Source organism: Somniosus microcephalus, chromosome 33 (assembly GCF_052327205.1).
Source record: "Somniosus microcephalus isolate GS21.2 chromosome 33, FLI_Smic_1.0, whole genome shotgun sequence".
NCBI lineage: Eukaryota > Metazoa > Chordata > Chondrichthyes > Squaliformes > Somniosidae > Somniosus > Somniosus microcephalus.
Genome location: NC_141019.1, coordinates 3231183 through 3257308, shown reverse-complemented (window position 1 = coordinate 3257308; position 26126 = coordinate 3231183). Strand labels below are relative to the sequence as shown.

The 26126-nt window shown below is 50.9% G+C and overlaps 1 protein-coding gene across 1 annotated transcript; it reads right to left on the bottom strand.

The window, feature by feature from the left end:
- Window positions 1-319: 319 nt before the first annotated feature.
- LOC147096935 (uncharacterized) lies at window positions 320-25919 on the bottom strand. Its single transcript, XM_085972599.1, has 3 exons — window positions 24972-25919; window positions 3533-3770; window positions 320-2227 (listed from the first exon to the last, which is right to left on the bottom strand). The coding sequence occupies exons 1-3, from the start codon at window positions 25917-25919 to the stop codon at window positions 2010-2012; spliced, it is 1404 nt and encodes a 467-aa protein (XP_085828725.1). The 3' UTR covers window positions 320-2009.
- Window positions 25920-26126: the final 207 nt, after the last annotated feature.

Genomic DNA, 26126 nt, shown 5'->3' with positions numbered 1-26126 from the left:
ACCTGCTACTTGTTTTCTTACAACTGACCAATCAGTGTCCTATTGCTTGCATATTTTGGCCAATTGCGGCATGCTACCATAATAATGCTGGCCAGTCAGGTTCCGGCTAGTGGGCCAATCAGAGGCCGATATTTTAGGTGGCCTTTTGGAAAGGTCCGATCAGAGTGAGACATTTAATAGCAGTGACTTGGTCATCTGCCTCTCTCAAAGACAATTAGTTACACAACAGCTTTGGTCATATACATGGTAATAAATACAGCATTTTTACAGAGAGGCGCATCCCCCTGTCCCTCGACAGTAAGAAAAAGACATGAAAAAGTAAAATCAAACAAGAATGATTTAATTAGTGACACAGGAGCCAACAAGATGAAACTTTAATCCTCCTGTTCAAATTCTTCCGTGGCCTCGCCCCTCCCTATCTCTGTAACCTCATCCAGTCCTACAACCCTCCGAGATCTCTGCACTCTTCCAAGTCTGGCCTCTTGCGCATCTCCGATTTCCTCCACCCCACCATTGGTGGCCATGTTTTCAGCTGTCCAGGCCCTAAGCTCTGGAATTCCCTGCCTAAACCTCTCCGCCTCTCCACCTCTTTCCTCCTTAAAACCTACCTCTTTGGCCAAGCTTTTGGTCACCTGCCCTAATTTCTCCTTATATGGCTCGGTGTCAAATCTTTGTCTGATAACACTCCTGTGAAGCACCTTGGGACATTTTACTACGTTAAAGGCGCGATAGAAATGCAAGTTGTTGTTATTTAATGGTCCCAGCCACAGCCTACAACCATCTCCCTCCCTCCACCATGCTCCCAGCATACCTAGGCTGTGGGCCAGACCCACTCAGGGAGAGCCTGCAACTTGCCTCTGTAACGGAGGCCAGTAAATGATGGGCGAACTGGATATATATTGGCTACAGATGATAAAATCATTAGTAAATTGAGTATAAATAGCAAAATAAAAGCGGGTAAATGGGGTACATTACATGCCTACCGAGGAGGATTGGAGACCTGGGTGTTTGTTCAAACTTCAAAATGCTGTACCCTGCCACCCAGTCCAGAGTTCAACCTTAATGAAAACTTCTATTCTACCAACACACTTCGACACCACTGCAATTAATTCGTTTTTTCAAAGGGCTGTTCCAGGCTGGTTCTGCTGGGAAAACCTCACAAAGGGAGACACGCGATATACTTCCAATTCCATCTGGTCAAAGTGTCCCTCCGTTGAACCTTGCAACTATTTCGCACCCAATATGTCTCTGTCTCGAAAGGGTTTAACCTCGGAGGGGTGGGGGGCGGAGGGGTGGGGGGTGGGGGGGGGTAGTCATGCCTTTAAAAAAAAAGGTTCAGCTGTGACGTCAGCTGACCCTGGGCCAGGTTATTCCGAGCGAGGCAGTGGCTTGAACCTTGAGTTGAAGCCTTGATTACAGCAACAACTTGAATAAATCATCTACGCACTGAGCAGTGTCAAAGGGCAGGTTGATCATTCAATTTACTGTAGTCATATCATAAGGAAGAGAGTCAAGATTATGGTGGTAGATTGAGTGGCTAGCTTTGGACAAAGGAAACAGACTTTTATTGCAGCTGAATCTGGGACCAGAAGAGTCTGGTTTGCAGCAACAAAGTGATTCACATGGCAGAACATTACTGCTTCCCAGGGGCAGGCTATTCCAAGTTATCTCTAACCCAGAAATGCACTTGGAATGTGAGTACTTTTACAATTCAGCCATTTAAAGAGAGAATTCTTGGTTGCCTGTTTCTGGAATTCCATTTTTAGCAGTCTTTATGGGTAAAGAGCATTTTACATTCTAAATTCCCCAGCTAATCTGAGCGCTCTCCATGAGGTGACTGTATGAGCAGCAGTTCCTGCTGTTAAGTAAAACTCGGGCCCTAATCCTACACATTGGAGCATTTTGCTCAATTCTTAGAGTTCTCCGCTCTCTCGACATTGGGCATGACATAAAAGATTATTTTTGGTGTTTCTTTCTTCCCCTTTCCAGTGCAGTCCCATTTCTGTCTCTTAGTTCTTTATCATACACTTAAACCTGTTTTTCAAGTAAAAAAGCCCATGTTTCAGCTGAATGTTTGCCTCCGCTGACTTGGGGTACCGGAATTCTTTGTAGGTTTTCTCGTTTTCGTCGACCTTGCTCCAGGGCAGTTTGATCTTGGTGGCGTGGTCCACAGTGACATCATCACAGGACCCAACGTGGAGAATGCCCAGTCCATCGATGAAAAACTCTGCCAAAAGGAAGCACAAGATACAGCTGTTAGCCCGATCCAGAGTGGCACGTCGATAGAGAGAGCAAGCCAGGGTAGAACACGGGAAAGATCAACTTTACCATATTGGCTTGTCTCCAGGCAGTTCTCTCAACTGCTTTGGCCAAAGAATAAGCAGCAATAAGAGGACCAACTTTACGAGCAATGTCCTAGATGTTGCGCAACAGATTCAGCCTCTTCATTTTGCATGCGCAGCAGTTAAAATCAAATTGGAACGACCTTGTTTACTTTCCGACTACACAAGTCATTTTTTAATGCTTTGATTCTTTTTGAAGAGAGGATCTTGAAGCGGCATTTCCCCTTTAAAAGATGTTGCGGGTGAGGCTTTCCCTCTAAAGGGGGGGGGAGGAAATCAGCCTTGTGCCCCACTCCTGATTGTAATCCAGTAAAGTCATGGGAGGTGCATGCCAGAGGAGGACAGAATTGGCCTCAGCTCTAACTGTCTAAAGAAAGAAAGACTTGCATTTCTCCAGCACCTTTCACGACCACAGGACGACCCAAAGCGCTTTACAGCCAATTAAGTACTTTTGAAGTGTAATGTAGGAATCTGCGCACAGCAAGCTCCCACAAACAGCAACAAAATAAATGACCAGATAATCTGTTTTAGGTGCTGGCTTAGAGATAAATGGTGACCAGGATACCGGGGAGAACACCCCTGCTCTTCTTCGCATAGTGTTGTGGGATCTTTTACGTCCACCGAAAGACGGCACCTCCGACAGTGCAGTACTCCCTCGGCACTGCATGGGGAGTGTCAGCCTAGATTATTTCTAGGCTCACACATGAAGAATGGCCACTGTGCAAGGCACCAGAGGACAGCCAGAGCTACTAGAACTGTATCCCAACCAGGGTCAGGCACCGAGCCAAATAAGGAGATAGTAGGACAGGTGGCCAAAAGTTTGGTCAAAGAGGTTGGTTTTAAGGAGCGTCGTAAAGGAGGAGAGAGAGAGGCGTAGAGGGAATTCCAAAGCTTATGGCCTAGGCAGCTGAAGGCACAGCCATCAATATGGAGTGATTATAATCAGGGATGTGGAAGAGGCCCGAATTGGAGAAGTGCAGTGATCTCAGAGGGTTGTAGGACTGGAGGAGGTTACGAGGCCATGGAGGGATTTGAAAACAAGGATGAGAATTTTAAAATCAAGGCGTTGATGGATCGAGAGCCAACTTAAGTCAGCGAGTGCAAGGGCGAACGGGTTAGGATACGGGCAGCATCTGGCTTCATTCCACGCCACCTGTTACTAATCTGTTCTAAATGCGACGGTCTCTTACCTGAATGTGCTACCCTGGTCAGCCGGGGGTCAAACCCCACCCGCTGCACCTTGTCCGTGCGGGCCAGAAAGAAGTTGACTACACCGTCCGTGACCACACAATTCGGAAAGCCCTGCAGGACGTGGTAGTGGCCCATGCGTGTGTGCAGGCAGTCTCCCTCCTCTCCTCCTTGCTCCACGCTAATTTGGTGACGGAATGTGGTGGCAAACCCAGTTTTCTCTCGCACTGCCCCTCCAACCTACACAAAAGTCCAGGTGATTGCAAAATTAAACAAAAGGCCCATGAAATAGGCCCAAGTATGTCAAACATTAAATAAAATAATGGACAATTACAATAAAAACTCCATTTACTATGATAGCTTTACTATAAAGTGTAAATTCACTGATGCTGTGCTCGGCATGGAGTCTAACCCAAAGGGAGCATGGGTTGCCCTATAATGCTAAGGAACCGATCTGTGACCCATGCTCCCAGCCAGGGGCACAACATTTGCTGAACCTGCCCTTAAATCGCTGAGCCATTACGGACCTGCGGTCCTTCATTAGGATATTTATTAACTCCAACGCTTAAGGGTGGCACACTGCAGTAGGCAGCCAACTGGCTGTGCCAACTGGGTGGCAAGATACTCCTCTGTAACCACAATTTCCCATACAACAACAACTTGCTTGTCCCACAGCATGTCACAGGGTGAAGAGGTGGACACTGTAGAGGGAAGATCAAGGGCATGGTCGGAGTGGCGAGTTTTTAAGATGCTTTTGAAGACGGAGAAACGCAGTGACGCAAAGTGGTTTTTGGCGGGGATTCTAGAGGGTAGGAGCGTAGCAACTAAAGGATTGACCTCCAATGGTGGAACAGGGAAGAAGCAGGAATTGGAAGTCAGAGACACAAAGAAAGTGGGCTGGAATGTAGGTCTGGCGAATATATCCCAATCATGGTGGGGCAAAGTTGTGGAAGTGTTTGAAACGGATTTGTCTGGGACACTGGGAGTTGGTGGAGTCTGGCACAGACGGGGATGCAGGAGAGGACTTGAGCAACAAAGTCCTGGCTAGTTGAAGTTTGTGATGGGAGGAGGAGGCTGGCAAGAAGAGCATTTGAGAAATCGATTCTCGAGGTGATGAAGGCATGGATTAGGGTTTCAGCAGTGCTGGGGGTGAGGTAAGGGTGTCAGCAGGTAACGTTCCAGAGGTGAATTAATGAGGTTTTCGTGATGGACCAGATGTGTGAGGAACAAATTTAAGGTCATGCACCCATGGAGTCAGCCTCAATAGACAACTGAGGAAGTTGATGAAGTTGGAACCAAAGGGACGTAGATAAAGAATGGCCTTGGTTTTGCTGAAGTTGAACTGAATGAAATATCAACTCATTCAGAACTTGATGTACGAAAGTCCATCAGAGAATATAGCAACTGCTTCAGCGTCAATGGTGGGGGGGTGGAGGGGTAAACTCGTTGTTGGCTGATCCTGGCATGGATAGAAGGGAACTGAGGAGAGAGCCCTGGAGCACACCAAAAAATACCATGAGAGATGTAGGGGTCGATTGTCATTGACCCGTGGAGTCGGGATTGGAGGCGTGCGGGGGGTTAAAGTCCAGAATTCGGGGGTCCCGACACCATCCCGCCCCCAACCCGCCTCCATGTAAGTTTCAAAGGAGGCGGGTACCCGCCCCGCACTGGGAGCCGCCTACCCGAGGCGGGAAGGGGATTAGTGCCAATTAACTGCCTGTTAACAGGTAGTTAACAGGCAGTTTTTAGCCTAATCCCTATTTTAAAGCTTGAACTGTGGGAATCCCGACGGCGCCAAACCACGCCAAGTTGGAGGAGTCGGGCCATCGGGTTGAAGGACTTGGAGGGGTCGAGATGTCGGTGTTCAAGTGAGTGATGGGTGCATGAGTGCAAAGGTAAGTGTGTTTGGTGTGTCTAAAGAAGTTTAAATTACCTTTTCTTACCTTTTCAGCCTTCCTTCCTTTAGGTCTCGGGAGTCCCTCATCTCACCGGCACAGAAAGCAGAATGGCTGCGAACTGTCAAAAGTGACAGGCTGCAGCTTTCTGTGCCGGTGAGATTTCTAACTGAGTCTGTGTAGAAGGACTCAGGTTAGAAGTAAGACTGTCAGTGTTTGACAGCTTCAAACAGCTGTGAAACGCTGATATTTCATCTGTCAAAACGTCTTGACAGATGAAATTTCAGTCTGTGACGTCACCTGTTGCCGGGTGGCCCTTAATTGGCCTGCTGAGCCCGCTGGGCGGGCTCAACAAGGTCAATCAAGTTAAAATCGTATGGATTGGCCGCATCTCGATGGAGGCGGGACTACAACCCCGAAAGTTGTAGTCCCGCCTCCAACCCGACTTCTGAATGAAAATCACCCCCGTAATGACTGCAATGGAGTGGAACCATGAGCGATGATTCGTGGAGAAGAGGGGAGCAATCGACCACGTCGAAAGTGGCAGAAAGATCAAGGAGGGCAAGCTGGGGCAGCGAGCCATAGTTGCAGCCACATGGATGTCATGGGCTACTAGGTGGTCTTGGCGTTGTGGGCAGTCGGAAGCTGGATTGGAGCAACTCGAGCAGCGACTGGTGATTGTGTAGTTGGGTAACAACAATGTGCTCAAGCACTTTGGAGCGAAAGAGCAAGTTATAACTGGGGCTGTAGTTTGAGAAAATGGGGAGGTTGAGGGCAGGCCTTTTATTGGAGGGGATGATGATGCTGGTTTTGAAAAGGGTTGGTCAATGCCAGAGGACATGGAGAGGCCGACAATGTAGCACAGGACCAAGAAGCAGAAGTTGGATAACCAGGGGCTAATTTGAAAAGCGTTTGAGAGAGCAGGTAGTGGGCCTCATGAAGGAGTTAAGTTTGATGAGGGCTACACAGTAGATGGCGAGAAACTGTAGATTTTAAGGGGGTAGAGACTAGGATGGGAGGAAGAGTAACAGGAGTCAGGGGTGGAGACGAGGAGGGGATGGAGGAGGCAGTGACAGCTGAGCTAATGGTCTCAATTTTGGAACTCACAACGTCAATAAGCTCCTCACATTTCATATGAGATGAGGGTAGAGGATGTAGGGAAGGAGGTCAGAGGACATCGTTTATCATCAAGAGCAGCTTTGGTTGTTCTCGTCCTCCAAAACCACCCTGGCCAACAGGAGAATTTAGCTCGAAAGGGAGACGTGACACTGCTGGCGGTGGTCAAGCCAGCTCGGACAATAGACAACCTGGCACTATACACTGCGGCCTGAGCTCTGGCGAGGACAAACAAGGGTGTCAAAAGTAGAAGCAGGAAGTTGTGGAGCAGATCGATAGAGGTGCCAATGTCAGTGCAGATAACAGGCCAGAGGAGAAGACATTAGTGCAAGAACTAGGGGTAGTTTTCTCCATTGGTGGAAGGAGTTTGGAGCATTTGAAGAATTACAAAAAACATAAGATGGGGGAGGTGATTAGCAATTCAGTTCAGAATGCACTAGTAATAGGAGACTCAATAGTTAGGTAGTGGACACTATCTTTTGAAGTCCAGAGTCCCGGATGCTTTGATGCCTCCCAGGGGCTAAGGTAAAGGACATTCTGGAATGACTGAAAAATATTCTGGAAGGGGAGGAGAGCGTCTCGTCATTGTGGTCCATGTGGAAGCCAAGGGTACAGGAAAGGAAAAGCCTGACGTTCTATAAAAGGTTAGGAAGCAGGTTTACGAGTAGGACTTCAGGAGTGGTAATCTATGGATTACTCCCCCAGCCACGTGCTAGAATCGGGAAGATTAGGGAGCTCAACGCGTAGCTAAACAGGTGGTATCCATTTTATTGGTAACTGGCACCAGTTCTGGGAAAGACGGGAGCTATTCCCAAGGATGGGCTACATCTGAACAGGAAGGGTACTAATTTACTATCAAAATGGATAAATAGAGAAGTGATGAGTCTTAAGCACATAAGAACATAAGAAGTTAGAGCAGGAATAGGCCATACGGCCCCTCAAGCCTGCTCCGCCATTCAATAAGATCATGGCTGATCATCAACCTCACCTCCACTTTCCAATCTCCATATCACTTGATTCCCCTAGAGTCCAAAAATCTATCGATCTCAGCCTTGAATATACTCAACGACTGAGCATCCACAGCCCTCTGGGGCAGAGAATTCCAAAGATTCACAACCCTCTGAGTGAAGAAATTCCTCCTCATCTCGGTCTTAAATGGTCTTAAATTATCCTGAGACTATGAGACTATGGCCCCTAGTTCTAGACACTCCAGCCAGGGGAAACAGCCTCTCAGCATCTACCCTGTCAATCCCCCTCAGAATCTTGTATGTTTCAATGAGATCACCTCTCATTCTTCTAAACTCCAGAGAGTATCGGCCCATTCTACACAATCTCTCCTCATAGGACAATCCCTCTCATCCCAGAAATCAATCTAGTGAACCTTCGTTGCACCGCCTCCAAGGCAAGTATATCCTTCCTTAGATAAGGAGACCAGAACTGTGCCCAGTACTCCAGGTGTGGTCTCACCAAAGCCCTATACAATTGTAGTAAGACTTCCTTACTCAAACTCCAAACCCCTTGTAATAAAGGCCAACATGCCATTTGCCTTCCTTATTGCTCGCTGTACCTGCAGGTTAACTTTCTGTGATTCATGTACAAGGACACCCAAATCCCTCTGAACACCAACATTTACTAGTCTCTCATCTTTTAACCTAGGAAGGCGGGGGGGTGGGTGGCGGGCAGGGAGAATGCCCTGCCCCCCTCCCCCTCCGAGTATCAAATGGTAACTTTTAGAAATAGAAGCAGTAAATATACAAATAAGTGTTTTAGCAGAAAGGATGACATCCAGAGAAACATAGGCCTAGAAATTCAGTGCCCTTAGCACCGATTTTGCGGCGCTAGAGGGCCTAGCGCTGCAATTGGCGCCGGTTCCTAAATTGCCTGGGGCCCTTCCGCGGCGGTAGACCGGTAGTGCTGCGCCGGCACCGATGACGTCATCAGTGTGCGCAGCGTCCCGGTTGCCGTGGTAGCCCGGCCCCAAGCCGAAATTCAGTTGCGGCCGCCTCGCCAGTGGCAGCCGCAACTAGGACTCCGGCAAACGAGTGTTGCCGGAGTCTGCGCCGGCGCTTTAAGGAGGCGCGGCGGCCGGCCGCTTTCCCGCCGGCCGCCTGCCCGCAGCTCCCTCCCCGGACTTCACCCCCCCCCCAACAGATGCAAGCCCGGCACTTGTCCGAGGTGCCGGGCTCATTTTTGAGGAGATTTGCGCGGGCCGCGGCCGGGTGCAGGCAGCTCCTCCTTAACGGAAGGAGGAGGCCTGCACTTCCCGAGCCTGCCGCACCGCAGCGGGCGCCGCAGCGCCGGAATAGCGCCGCAATGCGGCGCGTTGCACCAGTTTTCAGGCGCTAAAACCCTTCAGTAGCGCCGGCAGCCGTTTGGGCGCGGCGCTACTGAATTTTTGGCGCGCGCAAAGGGACTTAGCGCCGGCGCTAACTTCCGGCGCTAAAGCCCTGGCGCAGCGCAAACTCAATTTCTAGGCCATAGAAACATAGAAGATAGGAGCAGGAGTAGGCCATTCGGCCCCTCGAGCCTGCTCCGCCATTCGATGAGATCATGGCTGATCATCCAAATTCAGTACCCTGTCCCTGCTTTCTCCCCATATCCCTTGATCCCTTTAGCCTTAAGAAACATATCCAACTCTTTTTTGAATATATTTAATGAACTGGCCTCCACCGCCCTCTGTGGCAGAGAATTCCACAGGTTCACCACTCTCTGGGTGAAGAAATTCCTCCTCATTTCAGTCCTAAATGGCTTACCCCTTATCCTTAGACTATGACCCCTGGTTCTGGACTCCCCGGCCATCATAAACATCCTTCCTGCATCTAGTCTGTCCAGGCCTGACAGAATTTTATAGGTTTCAATGAGATCCCCTCTCAATCTTCTAAACTCCAGTGAGTATAAGCCCAATCGACACAATCTCTCCTCATACGTCATTCCTGCCATCCCAGGTATCAGCCTGGTGAATCTTCGCTGCACTCCTTCCATGGCAAGAACGTCCTTCCTCAGGTAAGGCGACCAAAACTGCACACAATACTCAAGGTGCGGTCTCACCAAGGCCCTGTACAACTGTAGCAAGACATCCTTGTTCCTGTACTCGAACCCTCTTGCTACGAAGGCCAACATACCATTTGCCTTCTTAACCGCCTGCTGCACCTGCCTGCTTACCTTCAGCGACTGGTGCACAAGAACACCCAGGTCTCTTTGCACTTCCCCTTCTCCCAATCTATTGCCATTCAAATAATAATCTGCCTTCCTGTTTTTGCCACCAAAGTGGATAACCTCACATTTATCCACATTATAGTGCATTTGCCATGTTTCTGCCCAATCACCCAATCTGTCCAAATCATCCTGGAGTTTCTCAGCATCCTCCTCAGAGCACACACGCCCACCCAGCTTTGTGTCATCTGCAAATTTGGAGGTATTACATCTAGTTCCCTTGTCTAGATCATTAATATATATTGTGAACAGCTGGGGTCCTAGGACCGATCCTTGCGGTATCCCACTAGTCACTGCCTGCCACTCGGAAAACGACCTGTTTATTCCAACTCTTTGCTTTCTGTCCGCCAACCAGCTCTCTATCCAAGTCAATACCTTGCCCCCAATCCCATGTGCCTTAATTTTGCACGCTAATCTCTTATGTGGGACCTTATCGAAAGCCTTCTGAAAGTCCAAATACACCACATCCACTGGTTCTCCCTTATCTATTTTACCAGTTACATCCTCAAAAAATTCCAGTAGATTAGTCAAGCATGATTTACCTTTTGTAAATCCATGTTGACTTTGTCTGATCCTGTCACTGCTTACCAAGTGCTCTGCTATTACATCTTTTATAATAGATTCTAGCATTTTCCCCACTACCGATGTCAGGCTTACCGGTCTATAATTCCCCGCTTTTTCTCGAACAGATGAGCAGCGGCGGCAGGCAGCGAGAGGCGGGACCTGTGGGAGACTCGGCGGCGAGGTATAAAAGCGGCAGCGAGGCCAGGAGAGACCTCAGAGCAGCGGCGGCAGGCAGCGAGAGGCGGGACCTGTGGGAGACTCGGCGGCGAGGTATAAAAGCGGCAGCGAGGCCAGGAGAGGCCTCAGAGCAGCGGCGGCAGGCAGCGAGAGGCGGGACCTGTGGGAGACTCGGCGGCGAGGTATAAAAGCGGCAGCGAGGCCAGGAGAGGCCTCAGAGCAGCGGCGGCAGGCAGCGAGAGGCGGGACCTGTGGGAGACTCGGCGGCGAGGTATAAAAGCGGCAGCGAGGCCAGGAGAGGCCTCAGAGCAGCGGCGGCAGGCAGCGAGAGGCGGGACCTGTGGGAGACTCGGCGGCGAGGTATAAAAGCGGCAGCGAGGCCAGGAGAGACCTCAGAGCAGCGGCGGCAGGCAGCGAGAGGCGGGACCTGTGGGAGACTCGGCGGCGAGGTATAAAAGCGGCAGCGAGGCCAGGAGAGACCTCAGAGCAGCGGCGGCAGGCAGCGAGAGGCGGGACCTGTGGGAGACTCGGCGGCGAGGTATAAAAGCGGCAGCGAGGCCAGGAGAGGCCTCAGAGCAGCGGCGGCAGGCAGCGAGAGGCGGGACCTGTGGGAGACTCGGCGGCGAGGTATAAAAGCGGCAGCGAGGCCAGGAGAGGCCTCAGAGCAGCGGCGGCAGGCAGCGAGAGGCGGGACCTGTGGGAGACTCGGCGGCGAGGTATAAAAGCGGCAGCGAGGCCAGGAGAGACCTCAGAGCAGCGGCGGCAGGCAGCGAGAGGCGGGACCTGTGGGAGACTCGGCGGCGAGGTATAAAAGCGGCAGCGAGGCCAGGAGAGACCTCAGAGCAGCGGCGGCAGGCAGCGAGAGGCGGGACCTGTGGGAGACTCGGCGGCGAGGTATAAAAGCGGCAGCGAGGCCAGGAGAGGCCTCAGAGCAGCGGCGGCAGGCAGCGAGAGGCGGGACCTGTGGGAGACTCGGCGGCGAGGTATAAAAGCGGCAGCGAGGCCAGGAGAGACCTCAGAGCAGCGGCGGCAGGCAGCGAGAGGCGGGACCTGTGGGAGACTCGGCGGCGAGGTATAAAAGCGGCAGCGAGGCCAGGAGAGACCTCAGAGCAGCGGCGGCAGGCAGCGAGAGGCGGGACCTGTGGGAGACTCGGCGGCGAGGTATAAAAGCGGCAGCGAGGCCAGGAGAGACCTCAGAGCAGCGGCGGCAGGCAGCGAGAGGCGGGACCTGTGGGAGACTCGGCGGCGAGGTATAAAAGCGGCAGCGAGGCCAGGAGAGGCCTCAGAGCAGCGGCGGCAGGCAGCGAGAGGCGGGACCTGTGGGAGACTCGGCGGCGAGGTATAAAAGCGGCAGCGAGGCCAGGAGAGACCTCAGAGCAGCGGCGGCAGGCAGCGAGAGGCGGGACCTGTGGGAGACTCGGCGGCGAGGTATAAAAGCGGCAGCGAGGCCAGGAGAGGCCTCAGAGCAGCGGCGGCAGGCAGCGAGAGGCGGGACCTGTGGGAGACTCGGCGGCGAGGTATAAAAGCGGCAGCGAGGCCAGGAGAGACCTCAGAGCAGCGGCGGCAGGCAGCGAGAGGCGGGACCTGTGGGAGACTCGGCGGCGAGGTATAAAAGCGGCAGCGAGGCCAGGAGAGACCTCAGAGCAGCGGCGGCAGGCAGCGAGAGGCGGGACCTGTGGGAGACTCGGCGGCGAGGTATAAAAGCGGCAGCGAGGCCAGGAGAGACATACCAAACTCCAGTCTGTGAGCTCGGTAGTTGCAGGGAGGTAAAAAGTAATCGGGGTGTGACGTCACCAGAGAGCAGGTAAGTGATTGGCTGGTGAGTATTTCTCTCTTTTCATTACAAGCTTGAATTCTGTGGTGTTAAATTTCTAGGGGCTCTGTTGTGGTGAGGACAGTTGGTAAATAAAGCGCCCTAGAGTATACCTGTAACTGGGGTATTGAATAAATTTTTAGATTAATTAAAGGAGTAAGTCATGGCAGGAGAGCTCAGACCCGTGTTCTGCTCCTCCTGCTCTATGTGGGAAATCAGGGACGCTGCCAGTGTCCCTGGCGACCATGTGTGTGGGAAATGCATCCAGCTGCAGCTACTTGTAGACCGCATTGTGGCGCTCGAGCTGCGGGTGGATGAATTTTGGAGCATACGCGATGCTGAGAGGCTCGTGGATAGCACGTTTAGCGAGTTGTTCACGCCTCAGGGTAGGGCAGCACAGGGGGTGACCATCAGGTGGAGCAACAAAGGCAGGCAGGTAGTGCAGGGAACCCCTGCGGACATCCCCCTTTCAAACAAGTATACCGCTTTGGATACTGTTGAGGGGGATGACTCACCAGGGGAAGGCAGCAGCAGCCAACTTCCTGGCACTGGCGGTGCTCCTGCTGCCCAGGAAGGGGGGAAAAAGAGTGGGAGAGCAATAGTGGTAGGGGATTCTATAGTAAGGGGAACAGATAGGCGTTTCTGTGGCCGTAGACGTGAATCCAGGATGGTTTGTTGCCTCCCTGGTGCCAGGGTCAAGGATGTCACTGAGCGGCTGCAGGGCATTCTGGAGGGGGAGGGTGAACAGCCAGTGGTCGTGGTCCACATTGGTACCAACGACATAGGTAAAAAGAGGGATGAGGTCCTGCAGCAAGAATTTAGGGAGCTAGGTGAAGGATTAAAGAGCAGGACCTCAAGGGTTGTAATCTCTGGATTACTCCCGGTGCCACGTGCTAGTAAGTATAGGAATAGGAAGATAGAACAGATGAATGCTAAAGGGATGGTGCAGGGGGGAGGGCTTTAGTTTCCTGGATCACTGGGTCTGCTTCTGGGAAAGGTGGGACTTGTACAAGTCGGACGGTTTACACCTGAACCAGAGGGGAACCAATATCCTTGCGGGGAGGTTTGCTAGCACTGCTGGGGGGGGTTTAAACTAACTTGGCAGGGGGATGGGGTACAGAGTGGAGCTATAGTAGGGGGTGATTTACAGCCAAATACAGAGGGAAAAACAAGTCAGCTGGGAAGGCAAAGCAAATATGTGAAGGCAAAAGAGAATATGGCAGGGCTGGAAGGCATTTATTTTAATGCAAGGAGTCTTGCAAATAAGGTGGATGAACTGAAGTTGTTGTTGAACACATGGGAGTACGATATTGTTGCTATCACGGAGACATGGTTGAGGGAGGGTCAGGACTGGCAGCTCAATATTCCGGGGTATAGAATCTTCAGGCGAGACAGAGGGGGGTGTAAAAGGGGAGGGGGTGTTGCAATATTAATTAAGGAGTCAATTACTGCTGTAAGGAGGGATGATATATTAGCGGGTTCCTCTAATGACGCCATATGGGTAGAACTTAAAAACAAAAAGGGGGCAAGCACTTTGCTGGGAGTGTACTATAGGCCCCCAAACAGTCAGGGGGAGATAGAGGAACAGATATGTAGGCAAATCTCAGAAAAGTGCGAAAATAACAGGGTAATAATAGTGGGGGATTTCAACTTCCCCAATATAAATTGGGATAGTCAGAGTGTGAAAGGCTTAGAGGGTGCAGAATTCTTAAAGTGCATCCAGGAGAGCTTTTTGAGCCAACATGTAGAAAATCCTACAAGAGAGGGGGCGGTACTGGACCTAATTCTGGGGAATGTAGCCGGGCAAGTGGTGGAAGTGTCAGTAGGAGAGCATTTTGGCGACAGTGACCACAATTCGGTGAGATTTAAGGTGGTCATGGAAAAAGACAAAGACGGCCCGGAAATAAGGGTTCTAAATTGGGGGAAGGCCGATTTTAATATGATAAGGCAGGATCTGGCCAAATTGGACTGGGAGCAGCTACTTATAGGAAAATCCGCATCAAAACAGTGGGAGACTTTCAGAAGGGAAATAGAGAGAGTACAACGCCAACATGTTCCTGTAAAGGTCAAGGGTGGGACCAACAAGCAAAGGGAACCTTGGATGACAAGGGACATACAAAAATGCATTAGCAATAAAAGGGGGGCTTTTGGCAGTTACTAAAGACGGAAGAAGCCCTAGAGGAGTATAAAAAATGCAGGGGCATACTTAAAAAAGAAATTAGGAGGGCGAGGAGGGGCCATGAAATAACACTGGCGAGCAAAATAAAGGAAAATCCTAAGATGTTTTATAAGTATATTAAGGGCAAGAGGATAACCAGGGAAAGGGTAGGGCCCATTAGGGACCAAAGTGGCAATCTGTGTGTAGAGCCAGATGATGTAGGCGGGGTTTTAAATGAATTTTTTGCATCTGTGTTCACTATGGAGAAAGACGATGCAGACATAGAAATCGGGCAAGGGGGCTGTGACATACTTGAACATATTAGCATCGAGAGGGAGGAGGTGCTAGCGGTTTTAGCAGGCCAAAAAGTGGATAAATCCCCAGGCCCAGACGAGATGTATCCCAGGCTGCTGTGGGAGGCAAAGGAGGAGATTGCAGGGGCTCTGACACAAATTTTCAGAACCTCTCTGGCCACAGGGGATGTACCAGAGGACTGGAGAACAGCTAACGTAGTACCATTATTCAAGAAGGGTAGCAGGGATAAACCAGGGAATTACAGGCCAGTGAGCCTAACATCTGTGGTAGGGAAATTATTGGAAAAAATTCTGAGGGACAAAATTAGTCTCCACTTGGAGAGGCAAGGATTAATCAGGGATAGTCAGCATAGCTTTGTCAAGGGTAAATCATGTCTGACAAATCTGATTGAATTTTTCGAGGGGGTGACTAGGGGGGTGGATGAGGGAAATGCTGTGGATGTGGTTTACATGGACTTCAGTAAAGCTTTTGACAAAGTCCCGCATAGGAGACTGGTCAAGAAGGTAAGAGCCCATGGGATCCAGGGTGCCTTGGCGCGTTGGATCATAAACTGGCTGAGTGGCAGGAGGCAGAGGGTGATGGTCGAAGGTTGCTTTTGTGACTGGAAGCCTGTGTCCAGTGGGGTACCTCAGGGATCGGTGCTGGGTCCCTTGTTGTTTGTGATCTACATAAATGATTTGGATGAGAATGTAAAAGGTATGATCAGTAAGTTCGCAGATGACACGAAAATTGGTGGGGTGGTAAATTGTGAGGAGGAAAGCCTCAGGCTACAGGACGATATAAACGGGTTGGTCAGATGGGCGGAAAAGTGGCAAATGGAATTTAACCCTGAAAAGTGCGAGGTGATGCATTTTGGACGGACAAATAAGGCAAGGGAATACACAATGAGTGGTAGGACCCTAGGAAGTACAGAGGGTCAGAGGGACCTTGGTGTACATGTACATAGATCCCTGAAGGCAGCGGAACAGGTAGATAAGGTGGTTAAAAAGGCATATGGGATACTTGCCTTCATTAGCCGAGGCATAGAATATAAGAGCAGGGAGGTTATGATGGAGCTGTACAAAACGCTGGTGAGGCCACAGCTGGAGTACTGTGTGCAGTTCTGGTCGCCTCACTATAGGAAGGATGTGATTGCTTTGGAGAGGGTGCAGAGAAGATTCACCAGGATGTTACCTGGGATGGAGCGCCTCAGCTATGAAGAGAGGCTGGACAGGCTGGGGTTGTTTTCCTTGGAGCAAAGAAGGCTGAGGGGGGACCTGATTGAGGTGTACAAAATGATGAGGGGCATAGATAGGGTAGACAAAGAGGAACTTTTCCCCTTAGTAGGGGGGTCAATAACAAGGGGGCATAGATTCAGGGTAAGGGGCAGGAGATTTAGAGGGGATTTGAGGAGGAACTTTTTCACCCAGAGGGTGGTTGGAATGTGGAACTCAATGCCTGAAAGGGTGGTAGAGGCAGGAACCCTCACAACATTCAAGAAGCATTTGGATGAGCACTTGAAATGCCATTGCATACAAGGCTATGGACCAAATGCTGGAAAATGGGATTAGACTGGACAGGGATGGATGGGCGGCGCAGACACGATGGGCCGAAGGGCCTCTTTCTGTGCTGTAAAACTCTATGACTCTATGACCTTTTTTGAATAGTGGGGTAACATTAGCTACCCTCCAATCCATGGGTACTGTTCCAGAGTCTATCGAGTTCTGGAAGATGACCAGCAATGCATCTACTATTTCTAGGGCCACTTCCTTAAGTACCCTGGGATGTAGATTATCAGGCCCTGGGGATTTATCGGCCTTCAGTCCCATCAATTTTCCTAACACCATTTCCCTACAAATACTGATTTCTTTCAGTTCCACCCTTTCATCAGGCCCTATGTTCCCTGGCATCTCTGGGAGGTTATTTGTGTCCTCCATTGTGAAGACAGAACCAAAGTATGAATTTAGTTGATCTGCCATTTCTTTGTTTCCCATTATAAATTCCCCTGATTCTGACTGCAAGGGACCTACGCTTGACTTCACCAATCTTTTTCTCTTCACATATCTATAAAAGCTTTTACAGTCAGTTTTTATGTTCCCTGCAAGCTTACACTCATATTCTATTTTCCCTTTCTTAATTAATCCCTTTGTCCTCCTTTGTTGAATCCTAAACTGCTCCCAATCCTCAGGATTATTGCTTTTTCTGGCCAATTTATATGTCGTCTCCTTGGATCTTATGCTATCCCTAATTTCCCTTGTTAGCCACGGTTGAGTCACCTTTTTTTGTTTTATTTTTATGCCAAACTGGGATGAACAAATTCTGTAGCTCATCCATTCGGTCTTTGAAATAAAGGGAGTTAAGAAAGAGAATCAAATCAACCAGTTATAATCAGGAAAATGACTGAGATAAAGCTGTTAACGTGGAAAAAAATTCAAGGAAAAAGGAGTAGTGTTAAATATGACAAAAAATAGTGCATGTATTGCAATGTTCAGTGCGGGAAGTAAACTGGGGAATTTGAAGCAATTATGTCACAGGAAGATACAGATCTAACAGCACTAACAGAAACTGGGCTGCAAACAGGGCAGGACTGGAAGACAAACGTATCAGGTTATGATATTTTTTAGGAGGGACAGATTATGTAAGAAAGCAGAAGGAGGAATGCCTGCTGAAGGAGAGGACTGATGTTCACAAAGAGGTTCAGAGTGAGTAAGGTCAGAGATCAAAGATAAAAAGGGACTGTTCCATTAGTGGGATGCACTGGAGACCCCGGGGGAAAAATTCGGATGGTTCGCGCCTCCCGTTAGCGCCTCCGCGGGGCGCTAGGAACTTAGCGCCCGAGTGCGGCAATTTTAGCGCCGCTCGCGACATTGACCAGTCGGTTTGTGGCGGCGCTAAACACTACCGCCACAATCTCCTGCGCCCGCAGATCGTGACATCAGTCGAGCGTGCAACGCCCCAGACCGGATATTGAGTCACGCCCCCTGCCTTAGCACCTGCCGCTAGTAACAACAGGTAGAGGGGAACGTTTTCAAGTCGGGAAGGGGCTGGGGGAGTGCTATTTAAAGGCAGGCGCTTCCTGCCTTTTCTTGTCAGCAACATTTTTGGTAGACGCAGGTTGAGAGGGAGAGATATGTCTGGAGAGATTTAACGCTGTCCTGAGGAGTTTCGGCCCTCAGCACCACTTTTGAGGTTCCTAAGTGCTGAGCTCTTTCCCTGGGCCTATCCATTAGTGCCTCCAACATAATTACTTTCGAGGTCTCTCCAGGCCGAGATTCAAGGCTGCAATGAGCAGGCTGTGGCTGGCCAGCAAGATGGCCCCTCCCCTTTAAGAACTGGACGGCGCCTGAGCTTCGCCCGCGCTCTGAGGTAGCGCCGTGCTCCCCGACGTTAGCGCCTTGAGAGGTGTGTAGCGCCTGATTTAGCGTTCAAATCACCTCCAGGGGCGATAGAGGCAAATTTTGCAGTCGGAGACGATAATTAGCGCCAGGCGCTAAACTTTGCACCCGGTCGATATTAGCGCCCCAAAATGGGCGCTACCCAATATCCCCCCCCCCCCTCCTTAACTGAGGGAGGGAAATGGAATAGGAAAAGTGCAAACAGATCAGGAAGACAAATAGGAATAACAAAAGAGAAAATGCTGGCAATACTCAGCAGGTCAGTCAGCATCTGTGGAGAGAGAAACAGAGTTAACGTTTCAGGTCTGGGACCCTTCTTCAGAACTGCTCTGGAGTGTCAGCCTAGATTTTTGTGCTCAAGTCTCTGAAGTGGGACTTAAACCCACAACCTTCTGACTGATGTGAGAGTGCTGCCCACTGAGCCATGGCTGACAGAATGTGATAAAAATAGAAGAAAATATGAGAAAATAAAGAAAGGCACAAGGAAAGATAAGGAGATAATTTCAAAAATATTAAGAAGGGCAGCAAAGTATTCTATAAATCTATCAGTAAAAAGAGAATTGTTGAATGTGAAGTGGGACCACTAAGGGGAAGGAGAGTGAGTTAGTCGAGGATAGACGGAAATTGGTAGGGATACTTAACAAGTCCTTCACTTCAGTGTTTACAAAAAAGAGAAGGAAATTGGGGAGGAGGCGAAACCTGAATTGGCTGAAAGTGAAATTTTTTTTTTTTTTATTCGTTCATGGGACCTGGGCGTCGCTGGCGAGACCAGCATTTATTGCCCATCCCTAATTGCCCTTGAGAAGATGGTGGTGAGCCGCCTTCTTGAACCGCTGCAGTCCGTGTGGTGAAGGTGCTCCCACAGTGTTGTTAGGGAGGGAGTTCCAGGATTTTGACCCAGCGACGATGAAGGATTGGTGATAGTCAGGATGGTGTGACTTGGAGGGGAACTTGGAGGTGGTGCTGTTCCCATGCGCCTGCTGCCCTTGTCCTTCTAGGTGGAAGAGGTCGCGGGTTTGGGAGGTGCTGCCGAAGAAGCCTTGGCGAGTTGCTGCAGTGCATCTTGTAGATGGTCCACACTGCAGCCACGGTGCGCCGGTGGTGGAGGGAGTGAATGTTTAAGGTGGTGGATGGGGTGCCAATCAAATGGGCTGCTTTGTCCTGGATGGTGTCGAGCTTCTTGAGTGTTGTTGGAGCTGCACTCATCCAGGCAAGTGGAGCGTATTCCATCACACTCCTGACTTGTGCCTTGTAGATGGTGGAAAGGCTTTGGGGAGTCAGGAGGTGAGACACTCACCGCAGAATACCCAGCCTCTGACCTGCTCTTGTTGCCACAGTATTTATGTGGCTGGTCCAGTTAAGTTTCTGGTCAATGGTGACCCCCAGGATGTTGATGGTGGGGGATTCGGCGGTGGTAATGCCATTGAATGTCAAGGGGAGGTGGTTAGACTCTCGCTTGTTGGAGACAGTCATTGCCTGGCACTTGTGTGGCGTGAATGTTACCTGCCACTTGTCAGCCCAAGTCTGAACATCATCCAGGTCTTGCTGCATGCGGGCATGGACTGCTTCATTATCTGAGGAGTTGTGAATGGCGCTGAACACTGTGCAGTCATCAGCGAACATCCCCATTTCTGAACTTATGTTGGAGGGAAGGCCATTGATGAAGCAGCTGAAGATGGTTGGGCCTAGGACACTGCCCTGAGGAACTCCTGCAGCGATGTCCTGGGGCTGTGATGGTTGGCCTCCAACAACCAACAACCACAACCATCTTCCTTTGTGCTGGGTATGACTCCAGCCAGTAGAGCGTTTTCCCCCTGATTCCCATTGACTTCAGTTTTCCTAGGGCTCCTTGATGCCACACTCGGTCAAATGCTGCCTTGATGTCAAGGACAGTCACTCTCACCTCACCTCTGGAGTTGAGAGATAATGTACGAAATGAAAAGTATTAGAAAAGTTATTTAAGCTAAAGAAGGACAAAGTGGACCTAATGGAATACATTCAAGGTTCCTGAGGGAAATGGGGGCCCTAGAAATTATATTTCAGGGCTCTATTGAGAGTGGATGTGTTTCTGAGGACTGGGGAGTGGTCAATGTAATATCCATCTTCAGAAAGGGAGACAGAGCTAGCCCAAATAATTACAGACCAGTTGTTCTAACATCTGTGGCAGGGAACAGTTTGGAATGTTTTAATTATAGATGAAATTGCTAAATATCTGTATCTAGAGAAAATAATTAGAAGCAGCCAACACGGATTTCTGAATGGAAGATCGTGCTTGACAAACCTGATAGATTCTTTGAGGAGGTGACAGCTATGGTGATGGGGAAATGCAGTGGATACAGGGACTTTCAGAAAGTCTTTGACAAGGTACCACGCAGGAGACTATTGGAGAAGATTAAGGGATATGGAATTAGGGGGAGGGTAGCAAATTGGATTACAAACTGGTTAGAAGGGAGGAAACAGAGAGTAGAAGTTAAGGTTTCTCAGAGTGGGTGGAAGTGGGTAGCAGTGTCCCACAGGGTTCTGCTCTGGGACCACTTCTGTTCACTGTATACATCAATGATTTGAATACAGGGCTAGAGGGTGTGGTGTTGATATATACAGACAATACTAAAATAGTAAATAACTCCGAGAACCAAAAGAAGCTGCGAAGATATTGATTAGATGGTGGAATGGGGGAAAGCTGGGTGATGTGGACGAGCAGAGGGATTTGAGGGTTCGGGTTCACAAGACTTTAAAAGCAGCACCTCAAGTGGGTAAGGTTATAAAAAAAAGCTAATGGAATAGTTGTTTTATGGCAAGAGATACAGAATATAAAAGGTGAGATGTAATGGTGAATCTATAAAACCTTAATTAGACCACAGTTGGGCTATTGGAAGGATGGTGAGGCAATAGAGAGGGTACAGCACAGATTCACTTGGATGCTGCCTGGTGAGGCGAGGAAAGACTTGAAAAATTGGGGGTGTTTTAATTAGAACAGAGGAGATTACGGGTGATTTGATAGAAGTGTTTAAAATTATGAAGGGATGGGACAGGGTAGATAGAAACAGCCTTTTCCAGTGGTTGAGGGGTCTAGAGCAAGGGGATATAGATACAAGGTTAAAAGTAAAAGATTTAGGACAGAGAGCAGGAGAAACTGTTTTACACAGAGGGTTGTGAGGCTGTGGAATTCACGACTGGAGTTAGTGATTGAAGCGGAGACCATGTCGACATTTAAGAATAGGTTTTATAGGTTGAAGGAAAGGAATATGGGAACAGAGCAGGTACATGGGATTAGGAAGGTAAACATCAACACAGACTAATCAGGCTGAACAGCCTGTTTCCGTGTTGTAATTTCTATGTAATTCTACGTGCAAGAAGAAATAGGTGAGCATGTGAGAAACAGCCTTGTTGGTGAATGAGACCTTCAGGCTCTCGTTTGATAGTGAGTATGAGAGGTGTCTGTGTATCTGAGTAAGGGCGTTTATATGGAGGTTGGGGAAGCGAGGAGGGCTGAGTAATTGGAGATGTGGTAACGTGAACTCAGGTACAGATTAAAGTACCAAGAATAAGAAGTCACTTGGAGCAAAGATTCAGTGAGGACAGAAGGGAAGGTATTTTTGTAATGATCTTGAAGGAGAGGTGGGAAGGCTGAGTATGGGGACAGAGGAAGATGAGACCTGGATGAGTGCCACACTGCACCTGTGACAGTTTGGGTGGGGGACATGGTGGAACGTGTAGCCTGGCAGGGTGGGTGGAATGTGTAGCCTGGCAGGGTGGTTTTGATAAGAGGGAAGGAGTAATTATCAGCAAGCCAGGTCATGGCTAGTGATATACCTATCAATTCGTCCAATGAAAAGCGACGAGTTAGGAAAGTAACTATAGGTTTTTATTGACTAAATAACAGAGCCCACCCTCATGGGTGATCGGATCCAGCAAGGAGGAATACCAGCCAGTCGACTACCTTTATACCTGGGCAGGTAGGTGGAGCCATGGGCGGAGTCAGTGATGGTCAGCCCAGGTATAACAGTGTGACAAGAGGCGACCTCGTATAGTGATACAACAGTGAGAACAATATAACAGTGATAACTATAGTGTAACGATAGTGAACGATAAAAGTGGTTTACCACATTCACCCCTTCTTTAGATTTGAGTCCGGCGGGGTGAAGTGTACTACCAGTTCTGGTATGTCAGTCTGTCCGGAGGCCTCGTAAGCCTCTCCGATCGTCGCAGCGGCGGTGTTGCATTATCCGGTGTTAATGCTGGTGTCTGCGTGGTCGGCGAAGGTTCGTGGGGTTCCGGCATGCCGTCTACCTGGGCTGGAATTGGGGGGGTGGTGGGGGGGGGTAAAGGTGGTGTCTCCGGAGTGCCTGAGGGTGCGAGGTCTCGTAAGGAGACAGTATCCTCCCGCCCGTCTGGGTAAGCCACGTAGGCGTACTGGGGGTTGGCATGCAGGAGGTTCACCATCTCGACCAGGGGGTCCATTTTATGGGCCCTCACGTGCTTTCGCAGCCTGACGGGCCCCGGAGAGGTCAGCCAGGTTGGTAGAGTGGTTCCCGTAGTCGACTTCCTGGGGAAAACAAACATTCGTTCATGGGGGGTGGCGTTAACGGCAGTGCAAAGTAGTGACCGGATGGAATGCAGCGCTGTCAGGAGGACTTCCTGCCAGCGGGAGGTTGGGAGGCCCTTAGACTTTAAGGCTAAGATGACGGCCTTCCAGACAGTCGCGTTCTCTCTTTCCTCCTGGCCGTTCCCTCGGGGGTTGTAGCTGGTGGTCCTGCTTGCTGCAATACCTCTCGCTAGTAGGAACTGGCGGAGTTCATCGCTCATGAAGGAGGAGCCCCGGTCACTATGTATATAGTTCGGGAACCCGAACAAGGCGAAGAGTTCGTTCAGGCATTTAATGACCGTGGTACTGGTCATGTCTGGGCAGGGGAAGGCAAAGGGGAAACGGGAGTACTCATCAACGATGTTGAGGAAGTACACATTACGGTCGGATGACGGTAGGGGCCCCTTAAAGTCGATGCTCAGGCGCTCGAAGGGGCGGGTGGCCTTGATCAGGCTTGCTTTGTCCGGCCTATAGAAGTGCGGTTTGCACTCGGCACAGGTCTGGCAGTTCCTGGTCATGGTCCTGACCTCCTCGATGGAGTAGGTCAGGTTGCGGGCCTTAATGAAATGGTAAAGTCTGGTGACCCCAGGGTGGCAGAGGTCGTTGTGGAGGGTCTGAAGTCTATCAATATGCGCGCTGGCGCATGTAATTCGTGAAAGAGCATCAGGGGGTTCGTTCAGCTTACCTGGCCGGTACAAGATCTCATAATCGTAGGTGGATAGCTCGATTCTCCACCTCAAGATCTTGTCATTCTTGATTTTGCCCCTCAGCTTGTTATTAAACATGAAAGCGACCGAACGCTGGTCGGTGAGGAGGGTAAATCGTTTGCCTGCCAGGTAATGCCTCCAGCGTCGTACTGCCTCCACGATCGCCTGGGCTTCCTTCTCGACCGACGAGTGTCGGATCTCAGGGCCCTGTAGGGTCCTTGAGAAGAAGGCCACCGGCCTCCCCTCCTGGTTAAGGGTAGCGGCTAGGGCGAAGTCGGATGCATCGCTCTCCACTTGGAAGGGGATGGACTCATCCACTGCGTGCATTGTGGCCTTGGCTATGTCTCCCTTAATGAGGGAGAAGGCCGCGCACGCCTCCTCCGTGAGGGGGAAGGATGTGGACTTCATGAGGGGTCTGGCTTTGTCCGCATAATTGGGCACCCATTGGGCATAGTAGGCGAAGAGTCCCAGGGTTCTCTTAAGTGCCTTAGGACAGTGGGGGAGGGGTAGCTCCATGAGGGGGCGCATTCTTTCGGGGTCGGGGCCGATGACTCCGTTCTCTACTACACAGCCGAGGATAGCAAGGCGTGAGGTGTTAAACACACATTTCTCCTTATTGTAGGTGAGGTTCAGCCGTTGGGCCGTACGGAGGAATTTCTCCAGATTCACATCATGGTCCTGCCGGTCGCGGCCGCAGATGGTGACGTTATCTAGATAAGGGAACGTGGCCTGCAGTCCGTTCTGGTCGACCATCCGGTCCATCTCCCTTTGGAAGACCGACACCCCGTTGGTGACACCGAAGGGGACCCTAAGGAAGTGGTAGAGGCGCCCGTTCGCCTCGAAGGCGGTATACTGGCGGTCCTCCGGGCTGATAGGGAGTTGGTGGTAGGCCGACTTAAGGTCGATGGTCGAGAATACTCAGTATTGTGCAATCTGATTGACCATGTCAGATATGCGGGGAAGGGGGTATGCGTCCAGCTGGGTGTACCTGTTTATGGTCTGGCTGTAGTCGATGACCAAGCGATTTTTATCGCCGGTCTTAACGACCACGACCTGGGCACGCCAGGGGCTGCTGCTCCCCTCGATGATGCCCTCTTTCAGGAGGCGCCGCACCTCATAGCTAATGAAGGCCCTGTCCCCGGCACTGTACCGCCTGCTCTTGGTCGCGACAGGTTTGCAGTCGGGGGTTAGGTTAGCGAACAGGGAAGGTGGCGGGACCTTGAGGGTGGATAGGCTGCAGGTGTTACGCGGTGGGCGGTTTAACATCCGCTGGTTGTCGACTGTGAGTGGGGGGAGGGGTCCACCGTATGCTAGGGTGACACTTTGGAGGTGGGATTGGAAGTCCAGCCCTAGTAGGACGGCAGCGCAGAGCTGGGGGAGGACGAGGAGTTTAAAGTTTTTATACTCCGTACCCTTAACCGACAGGGTCACAACACAGTAGCCGCTGATGTCCGTGGCGTGGGACCTTGATGCCATCGAGATTCGGTTGCGCGTTGGCAGGACGGGGAGGGAGTAGTGGCTCACCGTGTCTGGGTGGATGAAGCTCTCTGTGCTTCCGCTGTCGAACAGGCAGGTCGTGGCGTGGCCGTTTACTTTGATGTCCATCATCGGCTTGGACAGGTGATGCGGGCGGGCTTGATTCAGAGTGACGGAGGCTAGTGTGTAGCTGAGCGAGTCGTTGTCGTCTGCGGGTGAGGCGGTCGTCGGGTCTGGAGGCACGGTGGCAGTCGAGCGTGGTGGGTAAAATGGCGTCTCCCACGAGGTTGGACAAAATGGCTGCCCCCATAACTCACATGAGGCACTATTGGGGTCGGTTGCCTTGATCAAAGATGGCCGCCCCCATGACTCACGTGTGGGGATGCTGGCCTCTGTTGCCTTGAAGGAAGATGGCCGCCCCCACAGTTCGCATGAGGCACTGCTGGCCTCTGAAGATCCACTTCTGCAGGCCTTAGCAAGGTGGCCTTTCTTCCTGCAGGTTGAGCAGGTGGAGTTCCTAGCTGGGCAGCGCGACCTCGGGTGTTTCTCCTGGCCGCAGAAAAAGCAGCCGCGGGGGTCCGATGTCGGAGCCGGTACCGGGGGTGGCGGTCCCGATCGGGTCCGGGACGCCGACGCTGAGGTAGGTCCCGGGGGCGGCGCGGTGAAGGGTATTGCGGTAGGGGTCGGGCCCGAGTCCCAGGGTCGCGAACAGTACCTGGAAAACGCCTCCTGGTCCCGATGGGCCACCTCCAGGGAGAGAGCGAGGGCTGCAGCTTTGTCCAGGTCGAGGTCCTTTGCTTCCAGTAATCGCTGCCGTGAGTAGTCGGACCGTAGGCCTTTCACGAAGGCATCGCGGACGTTGTCTTCCGTATTTTCTGCCGCCGTTACTGCTTTAAAGTTACAGTCTCTGCCGAGTGCTTGTAGCACCCGTAAAAATTCCTCCACCGGCTCCCCTGGCAGTTGCGGGCGGGACCTTAGGAGGTGCCTGGTATACATGGGGTTTACCGGGGTTTGGTACTGTCTTTTCAGCCGGTTGATGGCGTCCTCGTATGTTTTAAGGTCCCGGATGAGCGCGAATACTTTAGGGCTCAGTTGGGCGTTCAGAACTCTTAGCTTGGATCTCTGAGGCACGTTGGATTCTTCCAGGTAGGCTTCAAAGCAGCCCAGCCAGTGATCGAAGTCGAGGGCTGCGTTCGCTGCCCG

What these genes read in the sequence shown, in the direction of transcription:
- LOC147096935 (XM_085972599.1), bottom strand. Translation starts at nt 25,919, where the DNA reads ATGTATACCAGGCACCTCCTAAGGTCCCGCCCGCAACTGCCAGGGGAG. An exon ending in GCTTCATCCACCCAGACACG is followed by an intron (nt 3,771 to 24,971) that starts GTGAGCCACTAC and finishes ACTTTTGTGTAG; the next exon opens with GTTGGAGGGGCAGTGCGAGA. An exon ending in GACCAGGGTAGCACATTCAG is followed by an intron (nt 2,228 to 3,532) that starts GTAAGAGACCGT and finishes TCCTTTTGGCAG; the next exon opens with AGTTTTTCATCGATGGACTG.